The following is a 19,566-nucleotide window of genomic DNA, read 5'->3' on the forward strand; positions in this document are numbered from 1 at the left end:
TAGAGCATGCTAGGTAGGGGCACTTCCTAACCCTCAAGAGTCCATTCACCCATTCCCCAGGCAAGCCAGTGGCAGGAGAGTCAGCTTCAGAGCTTCTTGCCCATATCCTAATGTCCTTCATGAGAGACCTGGCCCATGGCTGTTAGGATCACAGGATCCAGGGCATCTTAGCACCAGCCAGAGGAAGCCGGAAAAGCCCTGCCCTTCAGGCTCATCTACTTCCCCTCTCCTGTCGTTGCCCATTCTGATTTCTGCAGCAGGGTCGGTCAGCCGTGGGGAGGGATGGCACCACGTTAGTAATATTCATAGTAATCCTCCTCTTCCTTGCTGGCTGTGGGAGCCTCTTCTCCTGGGTTCACTGGGGAGCTAAACAGGGCAGGGGGAGCAGCTTCTGCAGCAGGACACAGAGGGCGGGAGGGCGGGATAAAGGAAAGGGAGAGGCAGGATCAGTGAGAGGGATAAGAGAAGCGCAGCTGGGCTCTGTAGCAATTGTTCCAGTTTCTGTCCCTGCCCATAGTTTAGCATCTTGGGAGGGTGTTTCTGACCCAGGCCTTTCCCCACTGAATGCCACGCAGCAGACATGAGACTGGCCTCTGCCTCTGGCTCACAGGGGAACTCTGCAGACTGTCTGCACGTGGGCTGGCACACCCTGAATCTCTCTCTCCCTCCACCTCTCTTTCTCTGGAATGGGTGGGACAGGGACCCAGCCTCAGATCTTATCATTTCACCTCAGTTTCCCCTAAAAATGGGGACAGACCCAAGGATTTCATTGCAAAAGGCCTCCTTTCCTCCCTCCCAACCTCCCTTTCTCCCTCTTTCTGTCCCCCTTCCCTTCATCCCCAATTGCCTTCATCTCCCTTCCCCCTCCTCCTTTCTCCCGGTGTCTACCCCTCCCCTCTCCAGCAACTCTGCCAGTGTAACTCAGTGTTTTCCAGTGAATATATCAAATCTCCAGACTGAATCCTGCCTGATGGTTACATGGATGCAACTCAGTTGAAGTCAGCAGGGCTGCACGGGTGTAACTGAGGGCAGCCTAAACCTGCCCTGGCATATGAAGCCGTGACAACCAACATTTCATTGCAGCCAGGGCTGCCTTTGATTCTTTGGGTCAAGGATGGAGTTTGGGCCGTTCAGGAGGCCTCATACTGAGAGCACGAGACTGTTTCTTTCGTCTCTTGTTTCCTTGCACACACACAGAGAGGGCAGGGATACAGGGCACTTGCACTGGCGACAAGAAGAGTAGCTTTGGCAGTGGCATTGCCCAGCTTGTTGTGTGCAGTGCAGAAGTAGGTGCCTCCATCCGCCTTCCTCACCCCTTCAATCTGCAGCCAGCTGGACAGCTCGTATTTCAAAGGGCCACCGCTGGACTGAGAGCAGGAAGAGAATTAGGGCAAATGAGTCCCACGGTCGATCACCAAGCTGGGCCATTCAGGAAAATGCACACACCCTAAGGACCTCCAGATCTCACTGAGCATGGAGGAGACTCACTGAGATGGAGATAAGTGTGTGATGCACCTGGGCAGAGGTGCATGTCAGGGTCACTCACCATGGCCGTGCTGATTTGGGATCATGCACCTGTATGGAGCTGCCTCCACCTGGGTGGAGCGAAGCTGGGGGACCCCTTGCCTAGGCGGAGCTGTGATGGTGTCACTCACTTGGATGGAGATGTGAGGATCATCTCCAGGTAGAGCGAATTCTTCTTCATCCTTCCTCCGTTCCACGAGGGCCATGGGGTAGGCAAAGACCTCACACATGAAGATCACATCATGGCCAGACACATTCACCTGGTCTTGGGGATGGTGCTTGATCTGGGGAACTGCACAGAATCCAGACAAAAGGCCGAGGATTTTAGAAGCTCAGGAGGTCAGAACCTAACCCTCTTCTATCACCAGACAGAAATGAACCTCCCCTAACCAGAATCATAAAGGCTGCTGCAGGGAGCATGGCAGAGATTTAAACAATGAAAGCATCTTATTAAGGAGCAGTTATTCCTATCCTATCTAGCCACTCCCTCTGCCAGGTCAGTCTACATGGGTAGGAGATAACACAAGTCACCTTATATTGTAATGAGTGCAGCAATGAACCACGTCTGCTGCCTGATGCCAGCCCACCTTACCAGAGGAAACAGACAATGTGAGAAATACACTGAATTCATTGTTGATTTTAGGTGTCATTGATGGGTCTGAGCCACAGAGTTCAGATTCGGATCCACGTTGGAGTTTTCCGGAAATCTGGGAGCGATCAAATCTTCAATTTGGCTTTTGGCCCATCTCTAGCCATTAATAATAATCACTACCATTAGCTTGCATTTCTCTAGAGCCTTTCGTCCCAAAGGATCCCTGTGCTACACACAACTCTTACCCACAGAAATAGCCTCAGGGAAGTCAGTGGGAAAATTTGCATGAGTAAGGGCTACAGTTCGTGTGAGTAAGGGTTGAGCGATTGGGCCTTCTGTCCCTAACCTCCACATATGATACATACAATACATATAAAGAAAAGGAGTACTTGTGGCACCCTTTTCTTTTTGCGAATACAGACTAACACGGCTGCTACTCTGAAACCACACAATATGTATGGAGCAAATACACATGTGGCACATACATAACCACATTTTAACGTGCCATATCCCCACCTGGGGTAAATCATTACCGCTCCATTGACTTATCTCAGCTGAGGATTTGACCCCATGTACTCATGTGTTCTCTACTTACGGTACATCCAGACATACACAGTACATACATTCACATATGGTACACACATATAGTACTAATACAATACACCTAGGGTACATGCACATATACAATAACATGGTACATAAGACGCTGTGTACATATATCCATATGGTACTTGCATACAATATATATACACAAACAATACATATGGGACATATATAGGGTACACAGACGTGGTACATACATAAATCATAACTGCAGTGCAGCTATCTGTGGATGGGGTGGTGAATGTACATGTACACAGGCACCTGAATATTCTCTCTGCCCAAACTCCTTTCATTATAAATCAGCACCGGAAGGAATCCGGCTCTGGCTTTTAAGGCACACCTGGGAGGGGATTGGGGGGCTAGCTCACAGGGGAGCCCAGTGCACAAGGAAACCCAGTTTGCAGGACAGCTCTGAAAGCCCTTTAGGACACTCAAGTCCCCTGACCTCTTGTGCAGATTGATCAAGGAAGGAGGTGCAAGGGTTTGCTGGCAGAAGGAGAGATTGAGAGGCTCCACCTGCTCAATAACAGCCTTGCTGAGTGGCCCAGAATGCTAAAGACATCCCTGAAAGGCCCTTCCAGCCATCCAAGCTGTCCAATGATAGACGCCGGGCCGATGGAATCTGGCCATGGCTTGGAGGATTAGATACCTCCTGTGCCATTGTTCACCTCACCCCGGGTATGCTGGAAAAGTGGCTGCATCCCTCGTCTATCCCTGGGCCACCTTCCCCTCCCGGTCTCTCCCCAAGCAGCAGAGGGCAAACAAGGAGATGGACCGTTACCTGCTTGGCAGGGCCCATCACTTGTGATGCTGAGGTTCCACCCGTCTCTCTCATGCACGGCCTCCTGGAACTTGCAGATGTTCTGGTAGGTGATGTGATTGGAGCTACACATGGCCCTCTGGGACCTGCACATGCATTGCGGCTCGGGGATCCCCCCATAGCCTAGCCCCTGGATGTCCAGCTGGCACTCCAGGTTCTCCCCGCACCGACCACAGAAGGTGTCAGTACCATCCAGGTCGCAGGGCTGCCCCTTGGCATTCCCACACTCCAGGCAGCCGCCGCAGTGGTCACACACCAAGCCGGCTGGGCAGGCTGTGGCTCTGGGGCACAGCTGTGGCACACACTGGCACTGCCCTTCCGCCTCCTCTTCTGCTCACGTGAATCCGATGGGATGTGGCAAGCAGGAGGCTCCGTGGAAGGACCAAGCCAGACCCATCACCAGCAGCAGCAACATCCTCCAGACTGTCTCTGGGAGCCTCTTCTTCCCTGCAAGGAACAGGGCATCACATCTCCTCTGACCCACTTGGAAGCGTGAGGTAGGTGCAGATAGAGCCCCATGTCCAGATCCTCTGCTTTCCACTCAGAACCAAACACTAATAACTCCAGCAGCATGAGCTGCCCTCCTCTCCCCGCCCTCTTCTCACACCCCTGTGGCAGGCAGGCTCTGATTTCAATCAACAGCCAGGACAGAGCAAGAGGAAAGAGGATGTCTTTGGAAGGATCCAATCCAGCCCTGGCTAGGCTCCTCCGGAGACCATCTGTGTCCCACAGATGCTTCCTATTAAGAGTTATATTGCAAAGGGAGATAAATGCAAAAGAAGCTTGCCTTGTCTTTGTAGCTGGCTGGATGGGTTTGTGAGGAGGAAGCACGTGGAGAGGCCTGCTTTCTCCTCGGTCTCTCCTCCTCTCCCGTACTTTGCATTTATCTTTTTGCTCTTTCATCCTCACTTTTATCCTGTCATCCTCTTTATCGATATATGGCAATAAAAGCTATAGATAGATAAAGCTCCTTGTAGAGTTTGTCTGGGTTTTTTAGCCATCCTATAGATTTCTATAGCAGGGACAGAATTCGCTATTCAGCCCTAGCGGAGGGATTCACCTATAGAAAGGTGATCTATTCAGTTCTATAGGGCTTTTCCCTAAGGGTTGTCTGTAAGGGTACGCCTACTCTTGGAGCTGGGGGCGAAATTCCCAGCCTAAGGAGACATGCGCATGCTAGCTCTGATTCAGCTAGCACACTAAAAAGAGAGTGTAGCCAACGGGGGATGACTGGCGGAATGGGCTAGCTGCCCCAAGTACGTGCCTGTGGGCTGGGCTGGGGATGTACTTGGGGCAGCTAAGTCATCCTGCCGCCCATGCTGCCATGGCTACACTGTGTTTTTAGCATTCTAGCTGGATGAGAGCTCACACAAGCGAATCGCACCCCCAGCACCAAGTGTAGCCAGACCCTAAAAGGATTGCTGCATTCTCCTGTAAGCTCCCAAACCTGACAAGTCTGCTACCTGTCTCATTCTGGTATAAATCAGGAACGGTGCCATTGGGAGCAAGGGAGTTACACTGTTGTAAGGGAGATCAGACTAGGCCTCAGCTCTTGCATTAGTGACAGAGGAGTGTGGTTGGTGAAATATTGGGGTATTTTAAAGGAGCAGTGGGGTTTTCTTTTTCTGTCTCCTCCCTTTATCTTTCCTCCTCTCACCCCTCTTCTCTTTCCTTCGGATCCCTTCCCTCTCCCTCACACTCCCTATAGCCTGATTGTGATTCACTACCACACTGATTAGTACCTTACTCCATAAGCAGTGTCACTGGCTCCACAGGGGCTATTCCTGGCACAAGGTATTATTCTCTGTGCATAAGGGCAACCTGGTTCCTTTCTTTTCTCCAACCTCCCTTCCTCATTGATTCTTCCTTTCTCAGCTGTCCCTACTTTGCTGAGAGCTCCCCCAGCCCCAGGAGACTTCACAGTCCATCTTGTCTTCGCAGATGCTAAGCCCAAGGTTGATCCATTGTATGCAGCTGCAGACCGATCCTGGGCTTTCCACCTCCAAACACAATCCCTGCAGGAAAGGGAGAAAAATCCTCCCTCCGCTTGTATTCATCTCTGCTGATCAGTTGTGCAGGTGGCACCCTCAGAGATAGCAGGTGTGACTGTGACAGCTTGCCTGACAGAGTCTAACAAGCAGCTGTTCTTCCTTTCCCGGAGGCAGCACTATGTGTTCAGCCCCTGGCCTCCATTCTAGCTTTTGTTTGGAATGGGACTTGATAATTGAGGCCAGACTCCTTCCTGCTGAGCTGCTCAGGTCAGAGGGGAAATTTACTTGCCCTTCACTTTGCTTTGACTTTCCCAGATTCCTTTTCAAGTTCCTGCTGGCCCCAGATGATGGTCATTTGGGCAGTATGAGTGATCATAGAGCTTTTGCAAGAAGGAAAGACAGCTGGATGTGGGGATGCTCTGTTCTTTGGAGAATTTTCCAGGAAGAAAGTGTAGGGAAAGGAGATAAAAAATTGGTGGAAGGAAACTACTCTCTGTGTCAGTTGAGGAAGGATTGTAGGCACAGGCAGGCTGGGAGGTACAGAATTTAAAAGTGCTGAGATCTTTCATCACTGGCGGGCTATGTTCAGAGCTAGGAAGACTTCTGGGGCTGGCAAGAATGCAAATGGTCAGAGTTTCTTGTTGGGGGTACCACAGACCGCATGTCAGATCTACAAACTCTGATGATCAAAGTCTTCATTTCACCTTCGCCCACGTACACCATATACCTATGCTCACTGCTTCCAAGCTCCCATTCTGCCCACGCATGCCCCTGTAAACCTGACATGAGACAGAAAAGAGATACCAAGAAGGAAATTAAAATAGAGACGCAACTACTGCTGTCTATCTGCAGAGTGCCTGCCGCAATGGGTCTATAAATGCCATGCAATGAAGAACAAATACAAAGCATTTCAAACCTAAAAAAAAAAACAGCCAGGCACATAAAGCACATGGCCACATAGCAAAATCATGCCACAGCCCAGCAACAAAAGGACTGACGCTCAACTCATTAGAGGGAGGGCGAAACGGAAAAGGGAGGAGATGCACTTATGAAAGTGGCATAAAACAAAGAAGGGGTGAAAGACTGATCCTTTGCTGTACCTCTGAGTTGTGTATATGGCATCTGGATACTGTGTTGATGGGCTAGGAAGATAGATAGATCGATAGATAGATAAATAGTTAGGTAGATAGATAGCTGAATAATCTGTTCCCAGGATAAGAGGCTAGGATTTGTTTTGTTTGCCTTTTGCTTTAAAAATCTGAGACTTAGCTAAAGCTGCATGCGGCTGAGTTGCGGGCTACAGGGCCATAGTATAGGGTAAAGCCAACATTTCCAGTAGTGGCCTCTGATCCGGAATGCCCAACCTGAGATACCTCCTGGACTTCCAGTCCTGGACTCCAGTTCTGATGAGTGCCAACAGCTCTGACTCAAATGATTGTGGGGTGTAAATGCCCAACTCCCCTACAGCTCAGACCCAAGATGTCTCGGATTAGGCACCCAAAATTAATCACCTAAAATTAGAGGCTCCGTGTGAAAATCTGGCTGCAAGCAGCCACTCTCCAACATCTTCCCTGAGCTCCTTTTCCCAGTGAGTCCTGTGCTGACACCATGGGCTTCTGCACTCTTGAACGTGGTCGCCTGGAAGTTCCCGATGTTAATTCATTTATCAGGAGCCATATAATTCTCTATCTATTGTTGCATCTTGGTCACTGCATGAGACAATGCATCTCTTCAAAAGTACAAAGGTTGGTTTAAAAGTAATACTATATATATATATATAGCAATAACCCAAATACGATTAATAAATTTAACAATACAATTTAGATATTAGCAGCCAAGCATTGATCACTCATGAAAAGTTATACAGTGAGTTAGTTGTGGAAAGCAACTATATGAATGAGTGAAGATTGTCCGGCAGTAATTGAGAAATTAGGATAGGTTGTCCGTTAGAAAATACAATCCATCCAGGAATTATTTCCATCCACCACTGTCATCTGTTCCTTCCCCAGGTGAGAATGTTGACTGACTAATACAAACATCTTGCATCATAGCCGATATTCAATTGGGAACCATGAGGGGGCACCAAAGTTTGCATCATCCCTGTCTGTGGAGTCATGATTTGGTTGAAACTAGCGAATGTGTGTATGTTGGGGAAGGGGGAAATGGGGAGGAGAATAGGGCAAATTAAAAAGTAAAAATCCCCTTTTTTTCCATGCATGCAGTCTCTGGTGCTGACAAGGATCCTGAAACGCTTGGCATGGTAATGCCATGTGCTTAATTGAATAGACATAGAGATGGTGTCAGCCAGGCTCGGCTCACAACCAGCATGACAGAGTCTCTTGGATTTATAATGACTTCATAAACAAAACAGCCAGCTGATCACAGCTGATTTTAGGTAGAGGAACGGTGCAAAGGGGTGTAGATGTATGGTACTATATAAATAAACAGCAACCAACAAAACGACAATAATAATAGAAATTTTTCCATATAAACCAATATGCAGTTTGGATTGGAAATTGCCAGTCACAATTAAGATGTCTCATGAGAGCTGTGTATAGCCCTAGGGCAGAAAAAACAGCTGGGTCCTGCAAGTCAGGGTAGAGGAGCAATGTCGTGCTGGATAGCAAGGGGGAGAGGAGTTGTACTGTAGGGCTTGGTAAAGTGCATTAAACAAACTGGGGTAGGAAGGGCTGGAATGGTGGGAGGGGAGGTACAGATCAGGGCACAAATACCTCAGTGTTGCTGAGTGAAGGGCCAAGGGAAGAGGATAGTACATAGGTGAGGACTAAGGTACGTTACAAGAGCTGTGTATGTGAGGAGGGTGTCTCAGCACTGGGCTGGGGGGGCAGTGCAGTGCATGGTCAGATACTGTGGTATGGCAGTGCCCCAGAAACACACACCTGATGGGGAGTGCAGGACACAGCCAGATGCAGTACCAGGGCAGTGCCCCCAGCACGGGGCTAGTTGGGGATGCAGTGCACGGTCAGATGCAGTAGAAGGGCAGTGCCCGGCCACAATGCAGGCAGGGGAAGGGGCATGACAGGGCCAGGTGCAATAGCAGGGCAGTGCCCCCAGCACAGGGCTAGCTGGGGGTGCAGTGCACGGTCAGATGCAGAGGAAGGGCAGTGCCCCCAGCACAGGGCTAGCTGGGGGTGCAGTGCATGGTCAGATGCAATGATAGGACAGTGCCCCCAGCACGGGGCTACTTGGGGATGCAGTGCACAGTCAGATGCAGTGGTAGGCCAGTGCCTGGGCACAAGGCAGGCAGGGGAAGGGGCAGGGCAGTGCCCCCAGCACAGGGCTAGCTGGGGGTGCAGTGCACAGTCAGATGCAGTGGAAGGGCAGTGCCCCCAGCACAGGGCTAGTTGGGGATGCAGTGCATGGTCAGATGCAGTGGAAGGGCAGTGCCCCCAGCACGGGGCTAGCTGGGGGTGCAGTGCATGGTCAGATGCAGTGGAAGGGCAGTGCCCCCAGCACGGGGCTACTGGGGGATGCAGTGCATGGTCAGATGCAGTGGAAGGGCAGTGTCTCGGCACAAGGCAGGCAGGGGAAAGGGCAGGACAGGGCCAGGTGCAATGGAAGGACATTGCCCCCAGCACAGGGCTAGCTGGGGGTGCAGTGCACGGCCAGATGCAGGGGTAGGACAGTGCCCCCGGCCCGGGGCAAGCGGAGGATGCAGGGCAGGCTGCCCCTTTGGCTCACAGCCCGGTCCCGGCCTGTTGCTCCGGCGCTGCCTTTGCAGTGCGCGGCCCCTTTAAGAGCCATGTAAACAAAGCCTAGTCCCCCCCCCCGCGCCGGCTCCGCTCCTCTCCGAGCCGCCGACGTTCCTGCGTCGCTTACGCCGCCGCAGCGGGCTGCGCCATTCTCTAAACCCCGCCGCCCCAGGGCTGGCGGCGGGGCCCTGTACGCAAAGTGCGGGAGCGGGAAGGTGCAGCGCGCAGGCGCGGCGGCCCGGCCGCGGGGGGGGAGGAGAGAGGAGCATGAATGGAGCAAAATGGCGGATCATGTGCAGGTGAGGGGAGAGCGCGCGCGGGGCGGGGGGCGCGCGAGGGGGCGGCCGGCGGGGCGGCCCTGGCGAGCTGCTGGGGCTGAGGGGCCCGGGGAGGGGGGGGGCTGCACGGCAGCGGGCACCTCCCGGGGGGTGGCTCGGATCTGGGGGCGCGGGGCCCCGCTGCGGGCGGAGGGCCCCCCCCACCCCGAGGCGCGGCGCCCCCCAGCCTGAGGTGGCGGTGCCAGCGCCCCCAGCCTGGCTTACGGGCTGCCCAGGAGACTGATCACCGCCCCCCCCCCCGGCCCGGGCCGCCTCCTGCTAGGGCAGCTCTCCTCTGGTAAAGGGGAGGGGGCCGCTTTGCCCCCTTCCTCCGGGCTGGGGCACCTGGAAGTCAAGGGGGGCATGGACCCCCCCCGACACTGAGCGTTGCTCGAGCATTGATTGCCCCGCCCCCCCCCTCGCGCACACACCCACCCCCACACACGTGCCCTGTGCAGGCTGGTGGGAGCCAGGAGAGAGGCCTTGCAGACCAAGGGTGCTGGGCCCTGCGGGAGCATAAGTGCACAGACTGCACCCCCCGGCAGCAGCTGGTGAGGGGCCCGGGCTGCATTATGTTCCCTGCATGCAGCCTCCGCTCGCTGTTTGGTTTCCCAGGTGCCAGCCATTAGCGGCAGCCCAAGGGCGGTGGGCAACAGGCCGCGGTGGGCAGCAGCCTCGGAGGGAGCCTGTCACCAGCAACGCTGGTGGGCGAGAAGGGGAATTTGGGGCACGGTTGCCCAGGATTGGAGCCCTCAATCTGCCATCAGCTGCCGCAACTGGGCACTTTGCTCCAGGAAATAATGCCTGAAAGCACTCTACTGTCAGCGTTAGCTAGAGTAGCTGGTCACTCTTAGTGTCAGAGGGCTTTGAAGTCTTCTTGGGTTATTTTATAGGCAGAGAAGACTGGAAACTTTTTCCTGTACTCTGCTAAGCCCTTCTGGTGTTACTACTTTTAACCAGAAAGGGGGTGAAGGGTCTGCCAACCCCAAAGTGAGAAGAGCTGAGGGAGCTTCAAAATGGACATGGCAGAAGTCTTGGCTTTGGGTCTGACACCATGGCCTGGATTATTGGTCTCCCATAAAATGTCTGCTGATATGAAGTTCATATGGTTTGAAAATGAGGCGATAAATACATGTTAGTTGGATTTTGGGCCTTATTGCCAGGAACCATGGGGTGAAATTAAGAAAGGGAAAATGTAGCTTGAATATCAGAAAGAAACTTTCTGCCTTTGGTATACGCCATATGGTGGCATAGTCTCACAAGGGAAGCAGTGGAAGTACCTTCATTTGTATGTTGTACAGATTGGATGAGTCTCTGAGATGTGTCAGCAGTGGAGAACAATGGCCAGGGGTTGGAGGAGCTGACCTAATAGTTAACTTTCCATCTTGAACTTCAGTGATACTTTATTGAAGAGCATAGCAGTGATTGGTGGTGGTAGTGTTAACTAACAGATCAAGGTTTTTTTAACTAGATGGTATTGGTGATCTTTTTCTGAAGGCTTTCAAAGCAAGCTTTAAAGTGGCTGTTAAACATTTTATTAAGAGAGATTGTCAAATTAAAAATAATATGTAAACAACTATTGCCTATGACTAATTACACCATAAGGTATTAAAAATGAAAGCTTCAAAATTCCATTTCACAAGATGTGTGCTTCAGTTTTGTAATTTCTCTTTGCTTGGACATCTTCAAATCAATGTTTGGTCAGTTTCACGTTTATGTAAGAGTCAGTTGCTTTTTCAGGGTCTTTCTTTTGCTTTGTTTATATTTCAAACAGTGAATGGGAACTGGTTTTTATTTAAAAACAACTGTTTGTTGGATTCAAAATAAAAGTTTGTAGAGAGACGTTTAGAGATCTTACAAAATTTAATCTTCACAAACTTATTTTGAATCCAACAAGCAGTTGTTTTTAAATAAACAGTTCCCATTCACTGTTTGAAATATAAACAAAGCAAAAGAAAGACCCTGAAAAAGAAACTGACAAGTCAGACAAGACTTGTCAGTTTCTTTTTCAGGGTCTTTCTTTTGCTTTGTTTATATTTCAAACAGTGAATGGGAACTGTTTATTTAAAAACAACTGTTTGTTGGATTCAAAATAAGTTTGTGAAGATAGATTTAGAGATCTTACAAAATTTAAACTCTGAGCCAAGTCTAAGCTGATAGTGCCCCTGTTATCAATTTACACAGCCACACTTTCATGAAGGTTTCAGAGTAGCAGCCATGTTGGTCTGTATTTGCAAAAAGAAAAGGAGTACTTGTGGCACCTGAGAGACTAACACATTTATTTGAGCATAAGCTTTCGTGAGCTCCGATGAAGTGAGCTGTAGCTCACGAAAGCTTATGCTCAAATAAATTTGTTAGTCTCTCAGGTGCCACAAGTACTCCTTTACTTTCATGAAGAACATTGTAAAGGACTTGCCCTAGAATTAGAAATATTGTAGCACAAATGGTAGAATGGAGGAAATAATGTTTTCCCATAATAGTGATTGAATTTGTGATTATATGCATATTAGAGTTAAAAAAAAAAGTTTTGATAGTTACTTATTCGTGTAACTTTTAAATAAATATATTCTGCATCTGGTACCTCAGTGAACCACAAGGGTGAGTAGTTTATTAACTCAGAATGTAACCCGTGTAATTCTCAGGTTGACTAGTGGGGTTGAAATAATCTTATCAAATCCAGCCTAGGTAATCTGTTGGGGATTGCTGTTACTAAACAATTTACATGCCATAACGATACTGGAGAACGGCTGTATTCTTTGGTTTGTCATTAGTGACATATCAGCTTCGCAGTTTAACCTGTGACTTTACGGATAGACCACAGAATCTGGTGACACAGTATCTCTTGCTGTTCTTGTCATTTTAAAACAGGCTTTTTCTTTTTTAAATATTGGGTCAAGCAAATGGACTTGGGGCCGTAAGAACCTAATTAATATTGCTAGCTTCAAATGCACTAGTTAAACTTTAACACAGGAAGCTTGAAGATGTTCCACTCCAATGGAGATTTATTTGCAAGTACTGTTAACCTGTCACCAAACTACAGGAGACTTATCAGAAGGCATAAGTGCAACTCTTTACAACTAGTGCTAATGGACAAGTTACATATCTGTAACTGGATGATTTTTTTTTTTTCATGTTTTGTGTGTGTCTTTATTTTGCTTTGGGGCAAAAAAGTATAGCTACCTCTGAAGAGGCTCTTCCTTCAAAGCTGCCTCAGGATTTCTAGATTTTTCTGGCTGGGGGAAAATCACTGATTAGATGAGTGGATTCAATTCCTGTTTGTTATAGTGCTTTTTAAAAAAAAACCCAACACACTATTTCTAATGCTGATCCAGTTGTTTGGATATTATGTGAGTAGGCTGTGTGAGCTCTGTTATAAACTATGCTTGTTTAAAAGACTGGAACACCCTTGATACAGGAAGACATTGAATATAAGTTTGGATTAGTGAGACCATTTTCTTTGTAGCGTATAACTTGAGACTTGATTCTGTTTTGGATAATAGAGTGTTTCAGATAACTGATATATGGATGATATAGTATAGAAGACTAGCAGCAGAGAGGCCATATTTTGTCAAACTTCCAGTCCAGTTGTTAAATATTGACTCCCCAGAGTTACTGTCATTAGAACTTGCATGTTAATACTTAACAAAGTGCAAAAGTGTAGATTTATTTATAATTATGAGTTATTGAGTTTACAATATGATGCAAGTTGATGAAAGTGGAAGCAGAGTTGAGTTCTTTGAGACCACAGCTGAAGGACTGTAGCATCATGTTCTGTAGGTTTTTTTAAAAATGGAACTCTGTGAATGTAGAAAATGCCACTTCTTTTCTGTCTGCAATCCACATAGTCAAAGCCAGTTGGGATAGTTTTCTGCTGGACAGCTCTTCAGGATTACTGTGCAGGGTCTAGGAATGAAAAGGACTGTAATAATGGTAGAGTAGCAGAGAATTCTGTATCGTGTGTGGCTGTGGAAAGCTGTGCAGTCTTAGAGGACTGGTATAGATGCTCTTCCCTTCCTGCCTTCGATTGAGTTAATGTTTCTACCCACTCTTTTCAGTCTGCAAGTGTCATTCCAACTCCAATATATGCGATGGAAACAGGAGAAGAAGAGAGATCATTAGAAATAACTTTGTGGGGAAGGTAGTGATGAGTCTTTTTTCTTTTTCCTTAGAAACAGATTTGCTGTATTTCTCTTTTTTAGATCTGGGATCTGATGTCCTATTGTAATCTAAAATGGGTAAACTTATTGGGAGATACCTGATGAGTTAGAATATGCCTTTTTGGGGAAATGTTGATGTAGGCAAGGGTAGCAACTGCTTCTCTGGCTTTGTGTACTGAGTTGTACCTGAAGAGTCCTCTGGACCTGAAGATAAGACCGAATTACATCAGTGAAAAATCGTTGCCTCACTTTATCAGTGATCATGTTATCTTTACGTGCTCTGGGTAACCCGACTTGTAGGTTTATAGTGCAAGATCTTTTGCTCTTGAAATGTAACAGGTCAGGTTCTATAGGGGTAGCTTCATAGGCACAGTAAGTGGTCTGTCTCTTACTGTGATAGATAGAACAGAGAACTTAACTGACCGCTTGCATATGAAAAACCTGGGGTCAAGTGATATGGGCAAAAGTAAAGGGATGTTAGCCATCTGATTGTAACTTCTAATTAAACTGGCAGCAGTTAATTCAAATCAGCAAACTTCCAGACTTGGAAGAAGCCTATATTTGTGCTGTAAGATGGATTCAGATGTGGAGCTAGGTCCTTGAAGTGCATTGGTGGGAAGCAAATGAAGAGGCAGGATGAAATACTTTCATCGTAAATTAATGCCCTCTCACCTCAGAGCTGTTGTATTGGGAAAATGTGGTGGAGACCTTCTGATAACATCTGTCGTTTGGATGAATGGAGGTGCAGAGTTAAGAAGGGAAAACGTGAGACTGAAATCAAGAAAAATGACTGTTTCCCATAAAAAATATGGCATGTAGTGCGCACAACCTGAAGCATGAAATTGGAGTGAGTATTTAAAAAAAACACCTGTGTCCATGCATGCTAATAGCCTCTTATGTGTGATTCTTAAAGTACTGCCTATTGTATTTTTTAATGAATGTCTTGCAGGGCCAATCCCCTGGCACTCTCAAACCCTAATAGCTCCTGAATTTTGTTGGTGTATTTCTGTATTCCAAAAGGACGTTGTCTTGGATCAAACACAAAATCATTTGGCTCTGGGACACATTTTGCCCCAAAAGAAACTAGGAGACTAGATGTGTATTTCCTATTTGCTATCTGTATAACTTCATGTTTGCTTGGTAAAAGAATCGCAATTTAGCCCACTGCCCAACTATAATTTTGCTTAAATACTGGTGGGGTTTTTTCTGTGTGTGTTTATAGTCCATGCTTTTACCTTCAGCGTGTCATTGGGCTGTCTGACCGCTCTTGTGAAGGACTTATCCCAGAATAGTCTGAGATCTGCTCAAGAACCTGGGGAAAAATACACAAGCAACTTAAAATAGTGTTACCACCTTTTCTGTTGGAAATTAGATTTTTATTTTACTGTCCAGCCACTGAGCAACAGAATTACTGGATAACTTTGTGGCAAGTGGATCAGAGTGGCATTTTAAATGGAACCCAAGAATTCATGGATTTAGGTACATAACTTGTTGGTGCTGTGATTATCATTATTTCAATGTCAAAATTCTGAAAGTAAAACAAGGGGAAGCTTAAGCTCCAGCTCCTTTTGAGCTTGGGGGACCAAATCACTAGCAATTGGTTAGCCGTTTCCATTCTACCTCTTAGCCTGCTCGGGTGGCTTGTTTTATAGAATGTGCTATTCTCCTAGGAAGCAGGTAAAACACCTTTTGTAAGAGACAGCTGATCTCAGAGGCACTACATATAAAGGCATGTACTCACTCTATCCTCTGTTCAGATGATTATGTCATGAAACAGTTATCTCTGAAAGGAGAGTGGAGGAAAATGTATTGGCTCTTCAAGTTTTTCACACTCATTAGTAACGTGTTGAGAAGAGAGGAATTTGGTGAAATCCTCTCCCCACCAAAATCTGTGGGAGATTATACCATTGATTTCAATGGGTTCAGAATCTTGCCCTCAGTTCCTAGGTAGGAATACAGTCTATAATTCATCTAAAGATTTCAAAGCACTGTATAGAATTAAGTCTTGCCTCCTCCCTGTGACATTGAGACCCATATTACAGAGGAAAAAAGGCATAGTGGAGTGAAATGTAAAGGTCATGCAATGAGTGAGTGTCAGAGCTGAGACTAGGGCTGTGTCTACACTGCCACTTTCAGCACTAAAACTTTAGTTGTCCAGGGGTGTGAAAAAAGAGAGCTCTTCCCCGGCAATGAAGTGTGTCTACGCTGCCCATGTCACAGCACTGCTGCAGCCACGCTGTAATGTGAGCAGTGTAGACATATCCTAGAACTCAAGAGTCTGAACTCCTAGCCCCCTGTTCTAACAGACTGTGTTGCCTCCAATATCTAACACTAACACAATTAGGGAAGTATTAAAAGAACACTGAACCCTCTGTAATACAGCAAATCACTTCCTTTACTGTTCATGTTGTCCTGTTGCCCTTGGTTTTGGGCAATGTGTCACTATGAACTGCAGTTGGTCTAATGCTCAGACCAATTATAGCAAAGTACAAAAAAGTCCTGTTTTTACTGGCAGATTTAAGAGGTAAAATGTAGCTTGTTTTGATTCAGCTGTGTGATTCAAGGAGACACTTATAAATCATCTGTGATGCTCTTTGAGACGGAATCGTTTGTGTGACTTAGTTGCCTGCATTTCCTTTTTCAGCTCTATAGAAGGGAATACTTAACCTTAGAGCTTTGAATTTGGCCGTGTAAGTTGTGGGCAGGGGCTGTTCAATCCTCCAAACACAGCTTAGCCAGTACAAGTCTATAGCATCTATACAGTTCTCACTGTACCTCAAGCTTGACCTCCAACAGGCTCTCTGCGTTTTCCCCGTGCCATCTATTTGTCTAAATTACATCATGGTTTTGTGCTATGAGGGAAATGATTCCTGAAGAATTGCATAATTGTGACCCAGATCAGACTTAAATAAAATCTTTAGAGGAGCTGCAGCCTAGCAGGGCCATTGCATAAAGTACTAAGTGAATCCAGCAAATGTGGCTGTACAGTGCAACCATAAATATGTGCTCCCTAAACTAGCATTCACTGAAACATACAAAGTGAACCCATATACTATAATGGTGCCACATAAATGGTTATGGTAGTACCTACTGCATTCTGAGGTTTGGTTGTGTTGAATGGACATTTAGTGTGCAATTACAGGTGCTTGCTGGCTACGTTTTTGTTCGCTAATGCTCACCATGTTCTTGATTGCCTACTGGGGTTAAGCGAGCTTGTTATGGAGAAAATATTACTTATAATATTTTGACATTAGGAGTTGGAGTATAGTACAAGGATAACAACTCCACCTGCTGTGTCTGTTGGCTTGCATTATTCTGAGTGCATGTGGTACTCATGGAGGAATTCTGCATCACTGTGCATGTGCAGAATTCATGGCCCCCCGCAGACTTCTTTGCTTCCTCACAGAAAAATGACTTCTGGCAGGGAAGCAAAAGGAAGCCACAATTCCCCAGCAGTGCAGGCAGGTCAGTTTGGGTGCCCAGAGCAGCCAGACATAAATCTCTGGCGGGGGGGCGCTGGGCTGGGCAGTCGTGAGTGCGTGTGAGAGAGAGATTGTCCCTCTTGCTCGCTATTGTGGCATGTTTGGCGTGGAGGGGCAGGACTTTGGGGTGTTTCTGAGGAGGTAGGCATGGGGCAGGCTCTGTCCCCTCAGGCAGAGCGGAATGTAGCAGTCTGCCTACTTAGTGAATTGTTCCCATTGCTCTTAGTGAATTCCCCCAGGAGTATAAATCGGGTGTAAAAATATTAAGGCTCCTTTACATTGCCAGAGTGGTGTAAAGGAGCTTTATTGTAAAGGGCAGTGTGGCCTTATGGTGCTTCAGTGATTAGAACTGGTCTACATTTTTTAACTGAAAAAAATTCCTATCAAAATGTGTTCTATGAACTGTTTGCAACTCACCTTTCTGGAGATGGTCAGTACTCAATATAAATTGTGAGTTTGAGTCCCCAGCCTCACTTGCTTTTTGGTCGTGTATCATGTAACAAGGAGCGCATGGCTGCATATATTTGTTGACTAATAACTAGAAGTAAAGGATCAATACTAGCTACATTACTATTAGACAGAGGGGAGTTGGGGATTTCCTCCAATGCTCCCCAATCCCATTCTCAATCCATTGTAATTGAAACCAGTGTGATTATATTGCTTTATTTTGACAAATAAAATATGCATAATTTTAAAATACTGTACACAGAATTTTTAATTTTTGGCGCAAAATTCTCCCAGGAGTAATATGGTGAGAGATCCTCAGATTTGCATGAAGGTAGGTGATAGATAAGAATTCTGCTTGTTGTTTCTTCCCACCCCACTTAAGTGTACACTAGTTCCTAGAACTTTTGGTGAAAGGTAGTTAGTAACCACCCACTTAGAAAGCATCTCTGCTAAGGTCAAGACTGCATCTTGATATGGAAGCAAACATAATATCTGAAGTCTGTTCTGTCCTCCCTTTAACTAATATGGTAATTTTGTGAAATATTGTGGGGCAGTGTTTGTCCCTTCGTTATCAGAACCAGGGCATCAGCCTCACATTTAAATAATCTGTTTCAAAACATGAATCTTTCACATGAATTGACAGTGAACTTGATTTTGGGTGAAGTTGAACATCCTCAAGTCCCATTGTCCCCAGTGGGAACTGAAGGTGCCCAGCACCTTGTTGGAGGCATTCAGTACCTTTCAGGATTGGGCCCAACACAATCTTTTTTTCCTATGGTAGATTTTGAAAGCCAAAAGCATTTTGGGAAGTAAAGGTAGGGTTCTGAATCTGCTCTTTAAGGCACTCAGACCCTTCACTGTGCTGTGATAGCGTATATAGAATGGGTATAGTGAATGTACCTGTTCAGTTACTTATCTTTTTTTCTAATCCGTTACCACGTTCTAGAAAAATGAGTTGATGTCACAATGTAAAAAGTGGGCTTGAGGACCATTCACATAACAGAGCTCACAGATTCCAATCCATTAGCCAAGCACCGCAAAACAGAAAACATGCTTTAGGGCTAATTGAAAGTTTCAGAATTTTGGAGTGCACTTGCCAGTGATAAGATTGGGGGTTGTCTGCACTGCAATACAACACCCATGGCTGGCCCAGGTCAGCTGACTTGGACTTGGGGGCTATAAAGTGGCAGCGCAGATGCTCGGGCTGGAGCCCAGGCGCTGAGACATCCACAAGGAGGGAGGGCCCCAGAGCTCTAATCCTCGAGAGCCAGAGCATCTACACTGCAGTTTTATGCCATGTAGCCTAAGCCCTTTGAGCCTGGGTCAGCTGGTCTGGGCCAGCTGTGGGTTTTTCATTGCAGTGTAGGCATACCCTGTTAGACACAGTGGGTATCTTGTTACCTGTCACTGGTCTGGGTTGCATCACATCAGCTGCAAACCTGGCTAACTACAGCTGGGCATGGAATGAAGTGCACTGCTTCACATCACTTTTTGTATCAGGAATGCAACACTTGTTTTACATCACAGCTTTCTGTTGACACTGTTCCATTTTAATGAGTGTTCTGTTGTGTGCCCGCATAATACTCTGGGTGCAGAGTTCCAGAGAAAAGAAAACTTACCCTGGGTGTGGCATACATCTAAACCCACAGCCACCTTGTAGTGATACAAGCCATAAACCCGTCTTTTCCAAAGCCCAGGGATGGGATGGTATTTACCAGAGGTGATTTTTGCCAAGTAAAATGTTTTTTTTTTTTACTGCCCCAGGATAATCTAGTTAGTCCTGTGTTTTAAAAACTTCGTTAATGCACTCCACATTACATTTAACTTTAGTTACCATATTCAAATTGTGGATGTTATACTAATATATGTAACTATAATACTGAGCATCGGAATGTCTGTTTTGGTTCAATATTTTCTCAA

General features: G+C 46.9%; 1 protein-coding gene and 1 pseudogene across 2 annotated transcripts in view; one reads left to right on the forward strand and one right to left on the reverse strand.

Moving 5' to 3' along the window:
• Positions 1-293: 293 nt before the first annotated feature.
• LOC141978055 (kazal-type serine protease inhibitor domain-containing protein 1-like) lies at positions 294-6,253 on the reverse strand (annotated as a pseudogene).
• A 3,240-nt stretch (positions 6,254-9,493) lies between these two features.
• Positions 9,494-19,566, forward strand: part of XPO7 (exportin 7) — a 78,891-nt gene continuing 68,818 nt past the window's right edge. For both annotated transcript variants that reach the window (XM_074939924.1, XM_074939925.1), the window contains exon 1: positions 9,494-9,542. In XM_074939924.1, coding sequence (XP_074796025.1) covers positions 9,525-9,542 — 18 coding nt within the window. In that variant the 5' untranslated portion in view covers positions 9,494-9,524. The remainder of the gene's footprint in view (positions 9,543-19,566) is intronic.

The sequence above is a fragment of the Natator depressus genome, chromosome 26 (assembly GCF_965152275.1).
Source record: "Natator depressus isolate rNatDep1 chromosome 26, rNatDep2.hap1, whole genome shotgun sequence".
In the NCBI taxonomy this organism is placed as follows: domain Eukaryota; kingdom Metazoa; phylum Chordata; order Testudines; family Cheloniidae; genus Natator; species Natator depressus.